General features: G+C 46.0%; 1 protein-coding gene across 2 annotated transcripts in view; it reads left to right on the plus strand.

The window, feature by feature from the left end:
* CLIP2 (CAP-Gly domain containing linker protein 2) overlaps positions 1 to 17,449 on the plus strand; it is an 80,784-nt gene that overhangs the window by 16,055 nt on the left and 47,280 nt on the right. For both annotated transcript variants that reach the window (XM_075168996.1, XM_075168997.1), the window contains exon 2: positions 729 to 949. In XM_075168996.1, the coding sequence (XP_075025097.1) occupies positions 838 to 949 (112 nt within the window). In that variant the 5' untranslated portion in view covers positions 729 to 837. The remainder of the gene's footprint in view (positions 1 to 728; positions 950 to 17,449) is intronic.

Genomic DNA, 17,449 nt, shown 5'->3' on the forward strand with positions numbered 1-17,449 from the left:
GGAGTTGTGTGCTTGTTAATGCAACATCCTTGCAAGGAATTTGGAGGTTTTATTTTGTTTGCCTACGGGGAAGGGAATGGCGTAGGGAAGGCTTATGTGACTTCACTAATGAGTAGTTGTTGAGTCATGCTTAGGTTTCAGAAAGTTGTTGGTTTTTTTTTTTTTCAGTCTTACTGCAAATCTGTGGGATCAGATGCCCTTTTTCTGTAACAAGGTTTTGGATTTGTTCTTAAGGAAAGGCACTGAAAGCCCCATCTCGGACACTGGCCTCTTCTTTCCTCCTCCTGTCAATTCGGAGGGGCTGCCCTGAAGTTTTGTGAAAATGAGGGCCATGCACCAAAGGTCTGGTGCTGAGGGTCGTTAGTGCCTTTGGTAAAGGCTCTGATTAGCAGAACTGGGTCTTGGCTGATGCATGAACTGAGACTTTAGAACTTAAAACCAGTCAACAATTTCAGTCACTCAAATCCCAAACTGAATTTAAATTCTTGTTTGGTGGTTCTAGGAGGTTTCAGCTTTGGTGCAGGACTCCAGGGTTAAAGTGAGACTGCGAGATTGAGGAAAAGAATGTAACATTAAGATGGGAGACGAAGGAAATTATCACCCTTGTTTTACAGGAGAAGAAATGAAAGATCCTGACTCTCCCAGGGATGTGGGCACTGCTTTCTGGGAGCCTGTTTGGTGCTCCCCCACCCATTCTCTATCTGATTTCTTTGTGCTCTCTCTCCCAGGTCTGTGACGATGGAAGAAGAGGTCCGTCATCGAGAAGCCTGACCGGTGATACCAGGACAGCTCTTTGAGGCACTGGCAATACGAGCCTGAGATACAGGAGACAGCAAAATGCTGAAGCCAAGTGGACTTAAAATCCCCGGCAGGGCTGGGAAGCACTCCAGCCCGGTGGGACGGGCATCGGGGACCACTGCAGCTGCCGTCACCACTGGTTCAAAGGAAGGTAAGGACTTGATTCAGCAGAGGCAGACCTGACCCTGGTGATTGATCACCTGGCTTAAAGGCAAATATCTAGTGGTGCCGGTGTTCAGTAGGACGTGAAATTCCCCATCTGTACGTAGATTGATCGGGAGCATGCATCAAAACAAGTGTAACGGGATGAGTAAACGGCCTCCCTCTCCCAAGGAATGCACAAAGCAGGCAGGTTGTGGAGTGGGTGGGAGACAGATGGATGCTCTGGTGCTTAGGGCTGACAGGGAGAGGTGCTGCCTCCTGTCTTGCTTGTTTGCATATGCGCACCTGTACAGACACTAACATTTGAAGAGCTGGTAATAATTAGGCAGATGGGAACTTCACCCATGACCTTCTTAAACACTGTCCTATAGCCATTGCTTCTGGCCTGTGATAATGCAAGAGTAAGAACCAGGCACTTAAGATGATTTGTCCTGTGCTGATTACCTCAAATTAGTGCCTTTGTTTGAACAGAATTATTTGAAGCACTGGGATTTGAATAACAATTTACCTAGACACACATACGCATCCGTTGATCTATATTCAGTGTATACATAAGCTATACAGACTGCCACTGTGCAGTATAATTAACACTTCAAAAGAGTTTGCGATGCGTTTTGCTTAGGACTCATTTTTCTTGTGTCATTGACTGCTGGGTTGTTTTTTTAGTTAGATATGTTTTAGCAAATACTCAAGGTGCAAGTTTTGTATGTAATGTTTTTCATTTCACTTGGTTAAAAAGGGCTTTCCTCTTGGTTCTGGGGAAAAGCGTCAGGATTATGTATATCCTGTCAATCACTTGTACATTCAGTATATTACAATCCCCTTTTGAGAATGTCACTGGCTGCTTCTTGAGATCTGTTGACCTCTTGTCCCATAATAATTTAGGCCACTGCCCACATGCCTGGTTACTTTGCTATATGTTTCAGTCCAAAAATACGTAGCATTTGGCAGAAGCAGAAAAGCCTTGTACCTGTCGGACAACATTTTTAGTATGGGGATAATATTGGACAAAACTTGCTTTAGCATGCTATGACAAATTAGTCTGTGATGATACTGCAAAAATGAGGGTCACCGGACTGCTGTCTTTTGTGAGAATAATGCAGAAGTGTTAGTTATTTAAACAAAACAAAAAACCCCATCTCTGTGAAGTTTCTGTTGTCCTGGGGCACGTGTCCTTGTCCCATGAACATCCTCCTGTAAGAAGGGAGGGGGTTCAGGCATGACCTCTGCACAGGACTTCCACGCAAAGACCCCACTTGCTGCTGAATGACCCTGGCTCTGCTCTGTTATTACGTGTCAGGGCTCTGCTTTTCTCACAGATTTCTTCGGCTGAGCTTTTTCTTCTTTCAGTCACTGATAACATATATGTCATCACTCCCACCCTGTAAATTCTTTCCTTGAACAGTATTGTAAAAGCCATAGTTTTAACTTGCTTTTTTGCACAAGGTCTTGTTAGAGGGGCCAGTCACTGCGTGAGATCACGGGCTGAATTCCAGATCTTTCAGTGTAATACTGAAACACTGTAATACTGTAGGGAGTGGAGCAGCACTGCTCTTCCTCGGCTGAGGACTTGGTCCTAGATATAGAGAAAAACTTTTGGATTGAACCCTTCTGCGTTTGGGTAGTTTTTAATATTAGAGTAGTTTCTTAATTCAGTGTCCAGATCGAAGATAATAAAAGCCTCCTTATATCTGTTTGCTAAAGGAAAGTGCAAATTGACAAAGGAAATTCTGAGGATAAGATTTATAGGTTTGGCTGTTTATTTTGAAGTTATCCCCCAGACCCATTTCTGTATTTCCCCCTTGTTTCTCCTAGCGCCTAGCTGTGATTGAGAAATGAACTTGAAGGACTCCAGTGAAGTGACTATTTAGCTACCAGTTGTGGATCCCTCAAGGTGCTTCATGCAGTGTGGCGTAGAGTTATTTTCAGTTGATTTTATCACGTAAAAAAAACCAAACCCCAAATGAAGGAAAAGATCCTAGGCCTCTCTTCCCCTCGGAGGCTTTGCACAGAGGCGTCTCAGCAAACACAGTCAGCGCATGTATTGCAATATGAAAGAGTTAGTCAGCACGGATAGTCATCGCCGGGGTCCGATGCAGCCTTCCAGCTGAATGCAGCGCTTGTTTGCTGGGGCTTCTTTGTGCCTTGTTCAGCTATAGCCATCTGTCACTGTGATAGATGTGCAGCAAAGCCGGCCGAGCGCGGGCAGAATCTGCACCAAACTGAGTTTGACCTTTGCCTGAGAAGTTCTAAAATGAGTTTTATTCCTGGAAAAATGTATGTACGGGGAAGGGGAGCAGTCTCGGGGTGGTGGGTTGGTACTGTGCACCCGCTGTGCTGTGAGCTGCACTGCTGCTCCTCTGCCTCTCGGGATGGTGCAGGGGGCTGTGCAGCAGTCGCGGAGCTGACGGAGCAGTCACAGCACTGAGCTGTTCCTACCTGGAAGGTGAGAACAGAGCACAACGGGGATGTTTACCCAGCGTGTGCTCAGTGGATGGCTGCTATAGCGCTTGTAGCATCATCTTTGACGTCGTCCCTAGCATCATCTTCTCGCTCTGTCCCCTGCACAAGAGCTACTGCTGTGTCTATGGCCTGTACCTGCTCTTCCTCCTGCAAATCTCTCCAAACGCCTGGCCAGCCCTTCGCTGTCTCCAGCTCCTCTCCTTGCCAATGATAATCTGAAGTGGTGAGCAAAGTGTGCATCCCAAAATCCTGTCGACTTGCCTATGTGCCTCTCTCTCAGCGCGGCAGCATCTGAGCTGGCTGTGGGACCCAGCCACAGCACAGACAGTCATGAGATTCAGCCTTTGGCAGGGAAAAACTCCAAGAGAAAATATTCTTTTTTTCTGTCAAAGTGGTTTCTATTTCAGAGCCAAGTGTCCCCATCACTAAAATCCTCAGCAGGCACTGAGGTAAACTTTGAGGATACCTGCAGCCAAAGGATCTGGTGGTAGGTGATCCTGGAGACTGGATTTCATTACCTTTCCAGGGATTAATCAGGTCTGGGACACAGGAGGATGATGGAGTTTTGCCCCATTCTCACTCTTCTGTCTTGCTGACCTGCATCACTCAACCTCTGGCCTCTAAGTGCATCACTGCTGTTAATTCATGGCAGTATTGATAACCCAGCTTTCTCAGGAGGAGGTAACTCTATGCCATCGTGAGAGCTGTTAGATCTGGTGGTGTGCAGTCAGCACTGCGTGCTTTCCCCAGTGTCACAGTGTTGGGGCTTTTCTGATGTACAGAGGGACAATGGCAGAGGTGGAGAGGCTGAAAACAGGCTTTTTTTGTGCGTTTAATGCGAATATTGCGAAGGGCTTTTTCTGCTTTTATTCCCTCTTCTGTCACTGTCCAGGAAAGTGCCCTCATGTGATATACTGGGTGTCTGCTGGGATGGAAGGATCCTCTAAAGGTACCAAGCTTTACATCAGGTCTTAAAAAGTTGCGTGAAGGAGGCTGTATGTGAGGCCTTTGAGAAGCCGTGCAGAAACCAGAGCTCTGCTCTGTGCTGTCTCTGAACGTCCGCATGAGCTCTGTGAACTGTGCCAGTGCACCGGGAGTGCTTCAGGGCTTGCTTGACTCCAGGGGGAAATGGGAGTCCTGGATTTTTCTGAACTCATGTGTTGCCTCCCCACTTACTGCCCTCTTGCCAGAAACGCCAAAAAGGACTTCGCCATTTTCTTACGCATCTGGTGAAACACCTGAATCCTGCAGCTTGATGGAAGAAAACCAGTGCGGTTTGGATTACAAAATACAGAGCTGCAACATTGCTCTCTTTGAATTTGCTACCTTGGGGGAAGACAGAAATCTCAAAAACTTGCAATATAGTTGAAAAAGAGAACTATAAATCTAATAAAGTGCAGAATTAAACTGTAACAATGTACAGTCTGTTGGCTCTGAGCTGTCTCTTGGCTCTGGTAGCCTGGGGCTGGCTCAGAAAGACCCTACATCTAGGTTGTATCTTCCAGTTTGGATGTCAAAAGAAGGTGCTCATTCTCCAGTTGTACCCGAGAGCTGTGAGAGAGCCATTAGATGCAAATTTTGGAAAGCTTCACACTTTCTTCCTCCTACCTTCCCAGTCTTGTCTGCAAAAGTGCAAGTAGCTGTACTTTCCTTTATTCTTAGTCTGGAATACACAAAGATGCTTTGATTTCTTCCTTCTTTTTTCCCCAGCACTCTGTTCATATTCTTTTGTAGAAAGTCAAGTGTCTCTCACCCATCTCTCATCTCTCTGCCTTTCCCGGGCAGTGGAGATGTACCCTGTTAAACATTTCCATGTACTCTTGACAACTCGCACCTTACGTAACAGAACAGAGGATTGATGCAGATGTAAGATGCTGTGTGTGCATGTATATATAATTTCACAATTCACGGCCTTAGGTTTCTATAGAGACCATATATGATGTAGTCATAGTGTGTGTGACAAGCTGGCTCAGTGTATCCGAGATATTTTTATTGAAAACTATTCAGAGCCCCTGTTTCTTACAGCTCGTCGTGTGTCCTCTTTGAACTTTCCTGGAGTGGAGACTTACTGTGTCTCCTGCCTGAGCTGGCACTTTCAAAGACCCATGAGGTATAAGGGCTTTTTTGTGGTGGTATTCTGGGCTAGGTGCATTGGCTTGTTGTGGGTGGGGGCTTTTTTTTTATTTGTGAAGGAGAGCTGAAATGGTCATTTCCACTGAAAGTCAGTGGGGGACTGGCACCTGACAGGGATTCTTGGAAAACGTTAGCCTCGATGGGTGGTGTCCATGCTGACTATCCCCCTCGCTTCTCTCCCATAAAGCTGCAACAACGGAAAAAATAAGTTCTGCTGCTTTGTGGTAACTATTTTCCTTAAAACCAGACTGAAAACTCATCTCTAGCTGTCTCAGGAGAGGATTTCCCACAAATGCATTGGCTTATTTCCCATACTTCAAGGAAAGAAAGTTACTGCTCTCAACCCCATGTGCGAGAGAGGTTTCTGTGCAAAAGGTGTGGGTCACTGGTAAAGGGCTCACTATAATGTTTGGAGTTCTTCTTACTTACAAAGCTCGTATGTCTTGGTTTCTTTCCCACCCTTCTCCTGGAAAAAAGCCTGCTTTTGCCTGGAGTTGCAAGATGGAGAGAGAATGGAAGCTGTGATGAATGGGTCCACACAGCCCTCCCAGCTGGTGGAACAGGTGAAAGCCGCTGGGGAGGGAAGCGTTCACATTTCAGAGTGGTTTTTGTCTGCTCAGAGCAGCATTAGAGTAACTTGGTTAGAGGAGAAAGTCCTGCCTTTCATACTGCATTTTGCCGTCAGTTGGCTCTGGCATTCATTTACAGTGCTTTTTATGGTTCTTGAACCTCTTCTTCAATTAAAGAATTCTGGCAAAAGGGGGAGAAAAAAAGGAAAACTGGGATTTGCAGATGGAGCTGGGCAACACTGGGACTTCAGCACTGGAGGCAAAAAAGCCCAGACCTGTTACATTTTCTGTGAGATTTAAATGCATCCAGTCTGAATCCAGCCTAGATCTGGAATTTTACAGATGGATCCTGTCTTTCTGAATGGGCAGGTGCAAGTATCTGTGACCTGAATATCATGTTTAGGCATGACTATGAGTATCAAAACCGTTTTTCAGTGGGTGCCCAGTTTTTATTGCCAAAAACTATACTTTGGTAGCTAAACTATACAGCATTGCCAGGAGCCTGGGAATGCCTTCTCCTTTTCATGTCAGTGTACATGCATTATTTTTGATGGAAAATAAATGCACACAACTATTAATATTTGCTGGCATAATTTACAAATACTGTATCATGCTTTTGTTCACTAAAAATAAAAGCGGACTGGAGCGCTCACAGGGCCATTAAAGAGCACTAGTTGACTGGCTCCACAGGGTAATTAAACTAAGTCTGTTGTAATGAGGGTTTTATAAGCCTGAACTTGGGATAGTTAGCAGCCAAAAACCAAGCACAACTAATGGGCTGAGGCTGGTTGTGTCCTGGGAGGTAGTTACTGCTGTGCTGGGGGGACGAGCTTGGCGTTGTTCGGGCAGCAGCTGGGTTTGCTGGGTGCAGTCACCGAGTTTGCATTGGATGGGACGCGTGGTCAGAGCTGTCACTCCAACCTGAACGTGATCATTTGCTCCTAGCACAGGAGAATAAGGAGAAAAGGCTGACAGAGGGTTGGATGGACTGGACTCCATGGGTTACATCCCAGGTCCCTCTTTGCAATTAAAGGAGGTTTCTGTTGAAAATTGTGTGGCATAATCTTTTTATCAGGGTTGAATCTAGTTTTGAGTCTTCCTGGGGGGGAAGGAGGAGGGAATTAACTGTGTTTTCTGCTTTGTTTTCTAGAAATGCAGTTATCTTCTGAGGGCTGCTTCTAGTTTCAGAGACTCAGCAATTCAGCAATATATGCATAAGTCTCTTTGCATACATCTAGGCCCCATCATTAATGAGCTATACCTGCATGAATTCTGCTAGAGGAGTCTAAATCTCACCACCTTAGCTCCTCTGTAGGATTAGTGCCTTGCTCTTACCTTCTGCAGTGGGAAATCTTCATTCCTTTTTATTTATCTGCAATAGGGTTACCAAGATGTAAATTGGTAAATTAACTCAGAAATCAGTTGTTCACCCCTCAAGTTCCTCACGATTTTGTTGGAGTAAATTGGCTGGATGCATAGCAATAAGAAGTAATTTCTGTTGCCTCTGGGATTATTTCGCAGTAAAACAGGGGGAGGGAAGGTGTCCTTGATGAGGAATTCATGCCTCAGTAATAAGAGGGAGCTTGGGCTGGTTATTCTCAGGTAATCATTGATGGTTTGGCAGCTTTTTATAAAGCTGCAAGAAAGAGTGCTGAGGCTGTCTTGTTTCGTATCAGTCAATTAATTCTCATTCCCAAATAAATATGAAAGACACACAACTACTGTTTTGTCTGAAACAAAAGAAATGGGATTGTAGTGTCCAGAGCAGCTGATTGACTGGCACAGACATAGGGAGGTAATTCTTGGCTAGTCAAAGGCTTTGTGGCTCTTGATTAATATTAACTTGAGGTGTTGTGCACTGGCGAATTGAGAGAAAAGACCCCACTTCGTGGGGCCGGAGGCTGCTATTATTTCTAGCAAACACTTGTTTTTGCTGTTTTGCTTCAGGCCTCATGGAGCGATCGGTATTGTCAGCTCTCATCTGAGCGCTGTCCTCAATTAAATCCGTGCTGCAAGCGTGAATGGATATTCCTCGAATCAGAGTAGTGATTGTTGCTGGAAATGCATCATCGGTGTCTGTGAAGTTTGATTAGGTCTTGCTTTATCATAACGGGTCTGTGTACACAGCATCTCCAGTTCCTGGGGGAGTTGGGAGGACGAGGTGCCAACGAGCGTGTTTTAAGATCAAATGCCTCTGGCTACTACAGTATCAGCAGATTATCTGTCAGTTAGTAGTAAGAGCTACAGCATATACACACTGGCAGTCATCTGTTCAAAAAGTTATCAGATACCTGAAAGAAAACAAGAGTGTATTTTCAAGGGCTGCACAGGAAAAACTGCAAATGAGAGCTGCTGGTTTGCTGGTTTAGGATTGATGTACGGCTCAAGAAGTGGGGCTGGGAGGGGAACTGTGGTGGCTGAGGTGTAGGATCTGCAACGACCACCCGAGAAGCTTTGCTGGGTGATCGTTAGAGCTTGAGCGTATTCGTTCATCGTTACTGTGTGTAGGTCACGTCACTGTACAAGTCCACTGGCTCGTGGACACTGATGCTCTCGTGAGACCCTGCATATTTCCTTCTAATCCCCACTGCGTATCCAGAAGCCACACGTTTTCTGGCATGGTTGTGGACCAACCGTTTGACTATTTGCATAGGGCTTATATTCAGCTCACACGTCCCCTTCATGAGCCACTCTGTCTGCCATCCTGCAGCCTGAAATATGTTTTGTACTGGCGTTTCTACGGGGTTTTTGGAGGTGGTGGTTCCCCCACCCCTTCTGGTTCCCCTCTCCAAGAGAGAAAGGACCTTTGGCAGCATTCCTGTCCCAAGGAGAAGTGGTTTGATGCATTCCAAGCAATGCAAAAGGGCATTCAATCGATCTTGATTTAATCAGCTTTACAGGTGACATCTAGAGACAACTGAGAGTCTGATTTTAATTGTCTTAATCATTAGATACTCTTAGAAGGATTTGATATAGTTAATCCTTAATATTCAGTGCGCTCGTTGTAGAATGAGATGCGAGCACACACTGAAGGCATATGGAGGTCAGACGCCCTCCTGCTCTCTCTGTCTGTAGCTCCTCGCAGAACAGCAGGGAAAGAAAATCTGCTTCCCACAGATGTTCAGCTTATGGTGGTTTGAATGTAATGAAGCAAATCCTATTCAGCCCGGCTGGTGTAAGTCTGTAGTAACATCAATACTCTTGCAGTTACACCCGTTGGAGTAAGGGTGCAGCTTCAGGGCAGAATCTGCTCCTGCGTGTTCTGCCTTGAACTAATCCTGCAAGAGCAGATTAATCATTAGAGGCCTGAGACAATATCCATTGAAATCAAAGGAAGGATTGCCTTTGGCATAGATGGATTTGGGATGAGAATCCATAGGATTACAGTGGCATCAGACTGTTGCTACACGGTATTGGCTATTGGTCTGATTTAACCTTCACACACTGACCCTGCACGTGAGCATCCTCCTTGCAAGCAGTTAAATGGGTGAGCTGGTCTCTGCAAAAGCCTTAAAATATTTTGAATACAGAGATTTTGCTCTTTTTATTTTGGGTCCAGTAGGATATTTACTTACTTTTTGTAAAGATGCTAGAAAATAATATCCCCTTAATTTATTTTTTTATGCAATTATTTTTTATGCCGTAGTGAGGTCTGTAGGAAAACTCCCATGTGTCACAATACTCACTATAAAATAGTAAGAGCTGTGAAAATTGGGCTGTCTGTGTCTTAAGCAGCTCCATTCAGAACACAGCTGATGGTCTCTCTACTACAAAATGTGACTGTTTCGGCAATGCTGTTTTCCAGCACAGTAAATGTGTGTCCTCTTGTGCTACGTCTGGGTCGCGGAGGCCCGGAGGATGCAGCAGAGCGCTTTACTTGCACGGTCTTGTTTACAGAATTCTTTGTGAGAAAGGAAATATTTGTGCATGGGGATTTTACATGATTGCAGAGGAAGGCAGTGACGAACTTTGCCATGAGTACCTCTTAAACACCGAACCTACACCAAGAATTCAGAAATTGCTTTGTGTGATCTAGTGTGCTGCCAGCGCTCTAATTTGCAGGGCAGCGTTACGCAGGAGTTAACTGCTGCTGCAGGAGTATTCCCAAGCTGCTCTATGCATTCCTACCAAGCGCGAGCTGTAAGTCATTCTCACTTTCTGTAATTATAAGCCTGCTATGCACATATGAAACCTTTCTGTTGAGACGCTCCAAATGCTTCACCACCACCTGTGAATCCTGGGGCTGTGGGGTAGGTCACTATTATCTGTGTTTTGCACACAAGACAACTTAGAGAATTAGGTCTTGCTCCACGTCATCCTGTGAGTCAGAGGTGACAGTGGAACAGTTATCCTGGCCAGCAGGTTTTTCTGGCCTTTTGCCCTCCCGGTCCTGGCACCAGGAGCAGCAGCTTCCCTCTCTGACGCCGCTTCCCGTAGTTCTTTTCATTGACTAAAGTGCTGCGTCTGTAAATATTAGTGCATTTGTAATTTGGCTGAGGATACGCAGTCATAGGGCAAGAGTCTCAGTCCTGCACTTGGGCTGTGCTTATTTCACACTTAAACCTGTATAGTTGTTGAGGATTCACATCCCTGAAGATGACAGGAGCCTTATGTATTGCTGTATGATTTAGTTCACAGAATTGCTTATTGTAGAATATTGTATTTGGAGGTATTTGCTCAAAAAAAACCTGCCAGAAATTAGAAGGGCTTGATGCAGACCTTGAGCACACAATTTCAGATAAGGATGGTATGATGTTGAAAAAATCCTGACCCCAAAAAAGGGCTTGGAGACTTCATCCTCACTGACTGACTGTTGCCCTGGCCTGGTGTGTTCAGAGGATAAAAGCATAAAACTGATCACCTGATGAAGTTCTGAAGAAGCGGCATGAGAGAGAGGGTCAGTTCACCTGTGAATGTTTCTAACCAGTAAGATGCACTGGGATTGGGAGCATGCTGTGTGCTCAAGGGTAGTCAGGGTGCCTGGTGGGACCGTGTACTGAGATTTTGTGCAGCTCAACCAGTCAGCTCCCACAGCTTTGTCCATGATTTCTCACTTCACGTTATGGATTTTTTTTTTTTTCTTCTTTTTGTAATTCCCACTGCTTCTCAATTTACCACCATCACCCCTGGAAGGGTATAATGTATCATTTCTGGTGATCACTGAGGCTTATAGCTGTTGGGTTTGAGATACTTGCTGTGGGTTTGTATGTTCATATCATAGCTCAGAGTTTTTTGGGTCAGATCTGGATCATGGTCGTGTTTTTTTCTCAAAAAATAAAAAAAATCAGATGTCTGCTGCAAATAGGTAATTTGGATTTTCTGCAAATAGTGCCTGTTCATGCGCAGCTCATTGCATTTCGAATTGGATACTTAGCTGTTTAAGCCAGATATTTGGAATAAAGTAGATGACTCAGTGTTAATCTGCTCTCAAATATCTTTTTTATTAGATTAGGCAAAACAAAAACAGCCCAACAAACTCTGCATTCTGCATAGCGTGGATCTGTGTACAATCAGTCTATTGTCTGACCTTCGCAGGAGATGTATGGTCTGCGCGATCTGCGCATGGATGTATGGCTGCAAAAATAAATGGCTGATGAAGTAATGAATCAAAGCTGTGTTTCAGCACAGTGCAGCCCGAGGGTTGTGTGCAAGTTTTTTTGGCAATTAAGAGATGTTGATCTTTACCTCTCCTACAGTTCCCCTGGGATCCTGGGGATGCTGCAGGTGGCCCCTGAAGTGTCCCTCTTTCAGGCAAGTCAGATGAATGATTCAGAGGAATGGTATAATTGTATTGCTGTCATGTTTCTATTGAGAAGGGAAAAAACCTACATAGAAGATAGAAAGCATGGTGCTTGCCTTTCTGCTGGTGCCATCCCAGTGGTTCAATTAACAGCGGCTTAACTCTCTGCTGTCTTCCAGGATAGCTGGTTGTGCTTAAAACTAGCCTCTCAGCATGCTGATAAGGAGCTAACGACGTATCCTTCCTTGTTATGATGTGTCAGGTGTTACATTTTTGTACTTTTCCCTCAAGACCGGCTGCAGACAGGTCATGAGAGAGTACCTGGCATGGCTGCAGGCTGTGAGCTCTCGCACAGAGCAATCACTGTGAGGATTAGCCCGACTCCTGCCAGAGGGAAGCAGAGCAAAGTAATATCGGAAGCTCAGAGAAAAGCTCGTGCTTGTATCTAGGAATTGTTTCTGAGGTTCAGCAGGTAGAAATAAGAAGTTATCAGTCAAGAGAGAAAGAGTAAGGAAGATCTTACCGATGCAGTCTGTTGCCACATGTCTAGCCCTTCACATGGGGAAGACCTCCCAGGTACCAGCAGAGCACTCGCTGCCTGAGCTTGCAACTCCCAGCTGTGCACATGCACCCCTGGCTGGAATGAAAGGATGCTTTAAGCTTGAGCTGGGGGCACGTGGTCCTCCGAAATGCTGCCGGTCCTGATCTGATAGTGCACAGGAGCACAGGCGTGAGTGGCATGGCTCATCGGCTGTCACGCTGGGCAAAATGCTGCGCTACTGAAGAGCTAATCTGACTTGAATGGGGTAACCAGATCATCTGAGCGCTGTGAGGATGCAAGAGAGGGTTATAATGCTTGTTATATAGCTGGAGTTTGAACTAGGCTCTCTCCTGGTCGTTTAACCTTCCTTTCCCCTGGGTTGTTAGAGGTGCGGCCACTCTGCTTGTGCATGGCTGCTCAGGTTATGTCCCGTGAGTAAATATCCCGAGTTGTGCACACACAGCAACTTCTCCTGTATCACATTCCCCGTACGGGCTGTTGTTCTTGGAGCTGCTGATCCCCTGGTCTGGCTCTGGTCTGGTCATAAAGTGATAATTACTCTCTTGATGGACCAAGCCAGACTATTTTTTGGTACCTTCTCTTCTACATTTTATTGGTAGTGAGCTAATTCCATCATTTCTGAGTGAATAAGTCAATGGCCTTTCTGTGAGCACCTGCTTGAGCAATGTACTGCTTGGCTGCTCATCTCTTTTAGTTAGTGCCGTAGCTGGTCAGGAATGGCACCAGAGTCCATCCGGGTGGGTTTTTTGTGGGAATGATGCCTGAGCAAAAATCCTACACTTAAAAAGGCTGTGAAATTTCAAAACCCTGCTGCTTGATTGCTTTTCTGGTGGAGAGAAAGCACTATGCTTTGCTTGGCTGCTCTTTACAATGTTTGGTACTCAAGATAAATTTCGCCAGTTCAGAAGGTGTCCTGAGACTGCTCCTCTCTCTGTGCTACTGCCAGTGCTCTGCCTGGGAAATCGTTTATAAATGTCTCATTAAAGACCTGTGTCTGCCTCCTTTTCTTTCTTTTTGTCATCGGATCAGCTCACTGAGAGCAGCTGTCTTCACTTCCGTAATAGCAGCCCCGAAACCACGCTTGTGCCTTACAAATTCCCACAGCCTAAGAAACCGCGGACAACTGTGCACGTATGTATGTGCCGGGGTTTGCAGACATGGCGGGTTTAGACTGAGCTCGTTCCCAAGCTTTTCCGTGCTTCTTTGAAAAGAAAAGACTCTGAGAAGTTAGCTTTGTGCTAAATTTATAAAGAAGCCGAACATATGGTGTGACTACAGCTATGCAACCGGAGAGCCGGAGACGCGTGTGAGTGCGTACGGGTGATGCGAGGGGAGGTTGTGTTACGCGGCGCATCGCTTGGGCTGCTGGAGGGGAGCTCACCGTGCGGGGTAGGAGCCGTCCCTCTAAGTCTATCTCCCCCAGCTGGCGTTCTCGCGCTCGGGGCTGTCTCGTGGGTTACCCCGGGCTGCTTTCTAACGCTCCTTTCTGTCCTGAAGTCTTTTAGTAGTTGCAGTGGTCTGGGCAAGGTAACCCAGTTTGGATATGGGGCTGGGGGCACAGGACTTATTGAATCTTTACAGCTAAGGGCTTGTTTAAATGGAAAACTATATCCTCTAGTTAGAATAAGCTGCGGTGAATAAAGTGAATAATGCTTCCAAGTGGAATATTCTCTAGTTGAAGTGATTTTATTATTTATTTTTGGAAGAATGAAGCCTGGATTATTCCGTAATACACCAGGGGTTACTTTAGCATAGTCCTAGTTTTTCAAATGTGTCTGTGACTTATTTCGAGAGACGGGGGGTGGCACAAGCTGGGGAGGAAGGCACGGGTGCTCCCTTCTTTTTGTCAAACCTGAAACACCCTTAAAATTGTGGGATTTTTGTTTTCATTATTTTCTGGGAAAACAAGGTGCTGCTCCAGAGGTGTGATAGATGGGCCCTGTTTTCAGACTAGAAAGTATTGAATAGCGTATTGAAACATGAATGTTGAAAGAATATACTTATGGTTTTAAAAACAATAACTATGTAAGAATTAAGACTGTAATCTTGAGATGAATAGATCCATCCATATGCTGCAAGTTAATTATCCCTCAGTGAAAGAAACCTTGCGCATTTTCTACTATTCACTTGCCTCCCTAGTGCCCTGTGCTGCCAAAACCTATCTGCTTTGCATATTTTGTTGAATACCATTGTTTATTTGAAAAACTTAAAATCCTCACACATAAATATATATCTTTGCTGTTTCTTTCTTTTAAGAATGATACTGGATCTGATCTAGCATAGCTGGTAAACCCCAGGGTCCTCCATCCCTCCCATCTCCAGCGGGCACCAAGAATGCACGTCTCGCCTGTGGCAGAGCAGATTTCGTACCAGTCAGCCTCTTGAATGAGACCTTTATAAGAAAGCCTTTGTTCAGTACGTCTGTTTGAGGTTCAGTGCCCTTCCCAGCTGCCCCTCTGAACACAAATATCTGCCTCAATGGGCATCTCCTTGCATTCAGTGCAAAGCAACTTTGCAGTGGTTCTCATTCGATTTTGCTTGCTCATTCATAATTCTCGTTCACTTTCTTATTGCCCTCTTTTCCTTCCTTCTCATCACAGGTGTCTTTCTAGGTGTGTCTTCTCTCTTCAAAGGAGCTAGAGGCAGCGATGCTGAAGTTGTATCGGATCTTAATATGGGGGTTGTTCCAGGGAACAGCAGGGGCAATAGATTTCCAGGGTGCCAGATGCAGAGCTCGTCTCTGTGCCAGATTACAGCCCCAACTTTTCAGCTTTGAACTTGCAGAGCTTTCAGTCGTTGTTTCCAAGTCAGCCATAAATCTCTTGGGCTGCTTCCTCTCACAATGTGCTGCCAGGCACTCGGCTATCGCCTGCAAAGCATTGCTTTCTCTCGCAATCACCTCTTCCCTCTCTGTTTCTGCCTTATCCTGCAGCTTGAAAAGGCTGTGATAAATCTTGCAGAAAACAGCTGCTTCGTTGCTGTGCTCGATAATTTGAATTTGGGTACGGCAAAGTGGGCTGGCTTTCACTTGATTGCCAACAACATCATGTTCGTGTAATCCAAGCTGCTTTGAGAAGCTCCAATCCCTGCATGGGAACCTAGAAATTACATGTGGTGAGGCCTCACCATCACCGAGCGCTGTGAAGGCAGCAGGCAACCAGCCCTTCTCCTGCGGGAGACCCCGTCAGCCTGCGTGGCTGCTGCTGACGCTGCCAAGGAAGCCCTGTCTCCCTGCCTGCGCCGGTGGCACTGCTCGAGGTGCCGCAGGTTGTACCTCCTTGTCTCTTGCCTGGTAGACCAGCTGCTGTAGTCAGTGGGGACGGAGGCTTGAGTCTTCGACAACACATGCTCTGGACTGTCCTTCTTCGTTCCCTTCTCTGTAGGGGAAGCTCTAAGCAGCTCTGCTCTCCATCGGTTAGTGAATTTCTGTGGTGTTATGGTTGGAGGTGAATCATAGAATCATTAAGGTTGGAAAAGACCTCTAAGATCATCAAGTCCAACTGTCAACCCAACACCACCATGCCCACTAAACCATGTCCCGAAGCGCCTGAAATGGTACTGCAGACCCAGACAGGCTTACAGTAATTGCCGTGGGTAAAAACCACAGGGCCAGGAGCGGATAGGTACTTGGTTGTAAAGACAACACGCTGCTATGCTACACCTCTGGCTCGTAGTGGAGAGGGGTGGTCTGTTGATTGGGAAGGTATCATCCACCACAAATGTTTGGTGCCCTGAGCACAGGCTGCAGCTTCAACAGGGGCAGTGTCTGACGTCCCAGCTGAGAGCACATCCCCAGTCATCCCCTGAGCCCTGAACCAAGCAGCGAGCCAGGCTGCTGTAATGCCTCTTAGGCTCTTACCTAATCCTTGTGGCCGTAAGAACCTACATTATTCCTTTTAGCTGGCACCCCTGTGGCCAGCACTGGGGTTTTCCAGCTGACAAAATCTGTCTTGGCTTCAAATGGGCATTACGGTCCCCTGGTCATGGGACTGTCCTGAAGCCCTGCCCAGGCTGGGAGGGAGCAGAGCTGGTACCAGAGTTTTTTGACTAATTAGTTTGGTCGCAGGGCTGCACGTTGAGAGATGCTCATGAGCTGCAAGGCATGCTGTCCTGTCACAGGTTAGTGACATCTATAGCATGGGCCATTGAGATGAGGATATAGTGTCTTCAGGTCTTGTGACAGTGACGCTTCTGCCAGGCTGGTACAGCTTTTCTTGCTGGCTAGTGGATGAGAAGCTTATTGATTGCCATGGAGAGGGAACGCAGCCTGGGAATGGAGAGGCAGTTCTGTGCTGCATGTCAGGCTGTCTTGTGATGTGGTGGGATTTGAGGGTAAAAACCTCTGAAAATTAAAATGGAGAAGGAAAAAGACCTCTCCTAGGGGCACTGTAAAGCTCTTTTGTAACTATCATGTGCTTTCTCATTTCTCCCTCCCTTCCTGGCATGAGATGTTACTCTTGTATATACTTTTTATTCTTTTTGCTTTTTTTTCCCCCCTTTCTTTTAAATCTAATGTGCTTCCATTTTATCAATTAACTGCCTGTCTCCTGATTCCCATGGCAACCCAACAGGCTGTTGCATTTCTGATTCCTTTGGCAGTTAGGGTGCCTGGCATGTGTCTCGGGAGCAGTAAGATTACAAAAGGGTTCTGCAGGGAGTAGGAAGTACATGGGCAACACTCACTATGCACCGCTTCTCATGCTAAACTATTTTTTTCTTCCTCTCCCTCCTCGCCTTTAGAAACAAGTTTCCTTTCCCCTTTGTTTCAATTGCCTGGTGATAAGAAATGAGCAACTGAAGTGCTGTGGGAGGTCGTAAGATGTGGAGGGAGTGAGGGGATGCATGGTTTCGCTGGATGTGGATGGCACGTAAACGTAGCACGAGGCTGAGCATCTCATCGGGGATCCTGCAAAGGTTATTGCTGCTGATGCTGCAGAGCAAGAGCTCTGTTCCTCCTGCTTCAATGTTCAGAGCTTACTTGAAGGAGGGTTTCTTGCTCCTGTACTGTACGAAGCTGTCTCT

This window comes from Calonectris borealis, chromosome 19 (assembly GCF_964195595.1).
Source record: "Calonectris borealis chromosome 19, bCalBor7.hap1.2, whole genome shotgun sequence".
Lineage (NCBI taxonomy): Eukaryota > Metazoa > Chordata > Aves > Procellariiformes > Procellariidae > Calonectris > Calonectris borealis.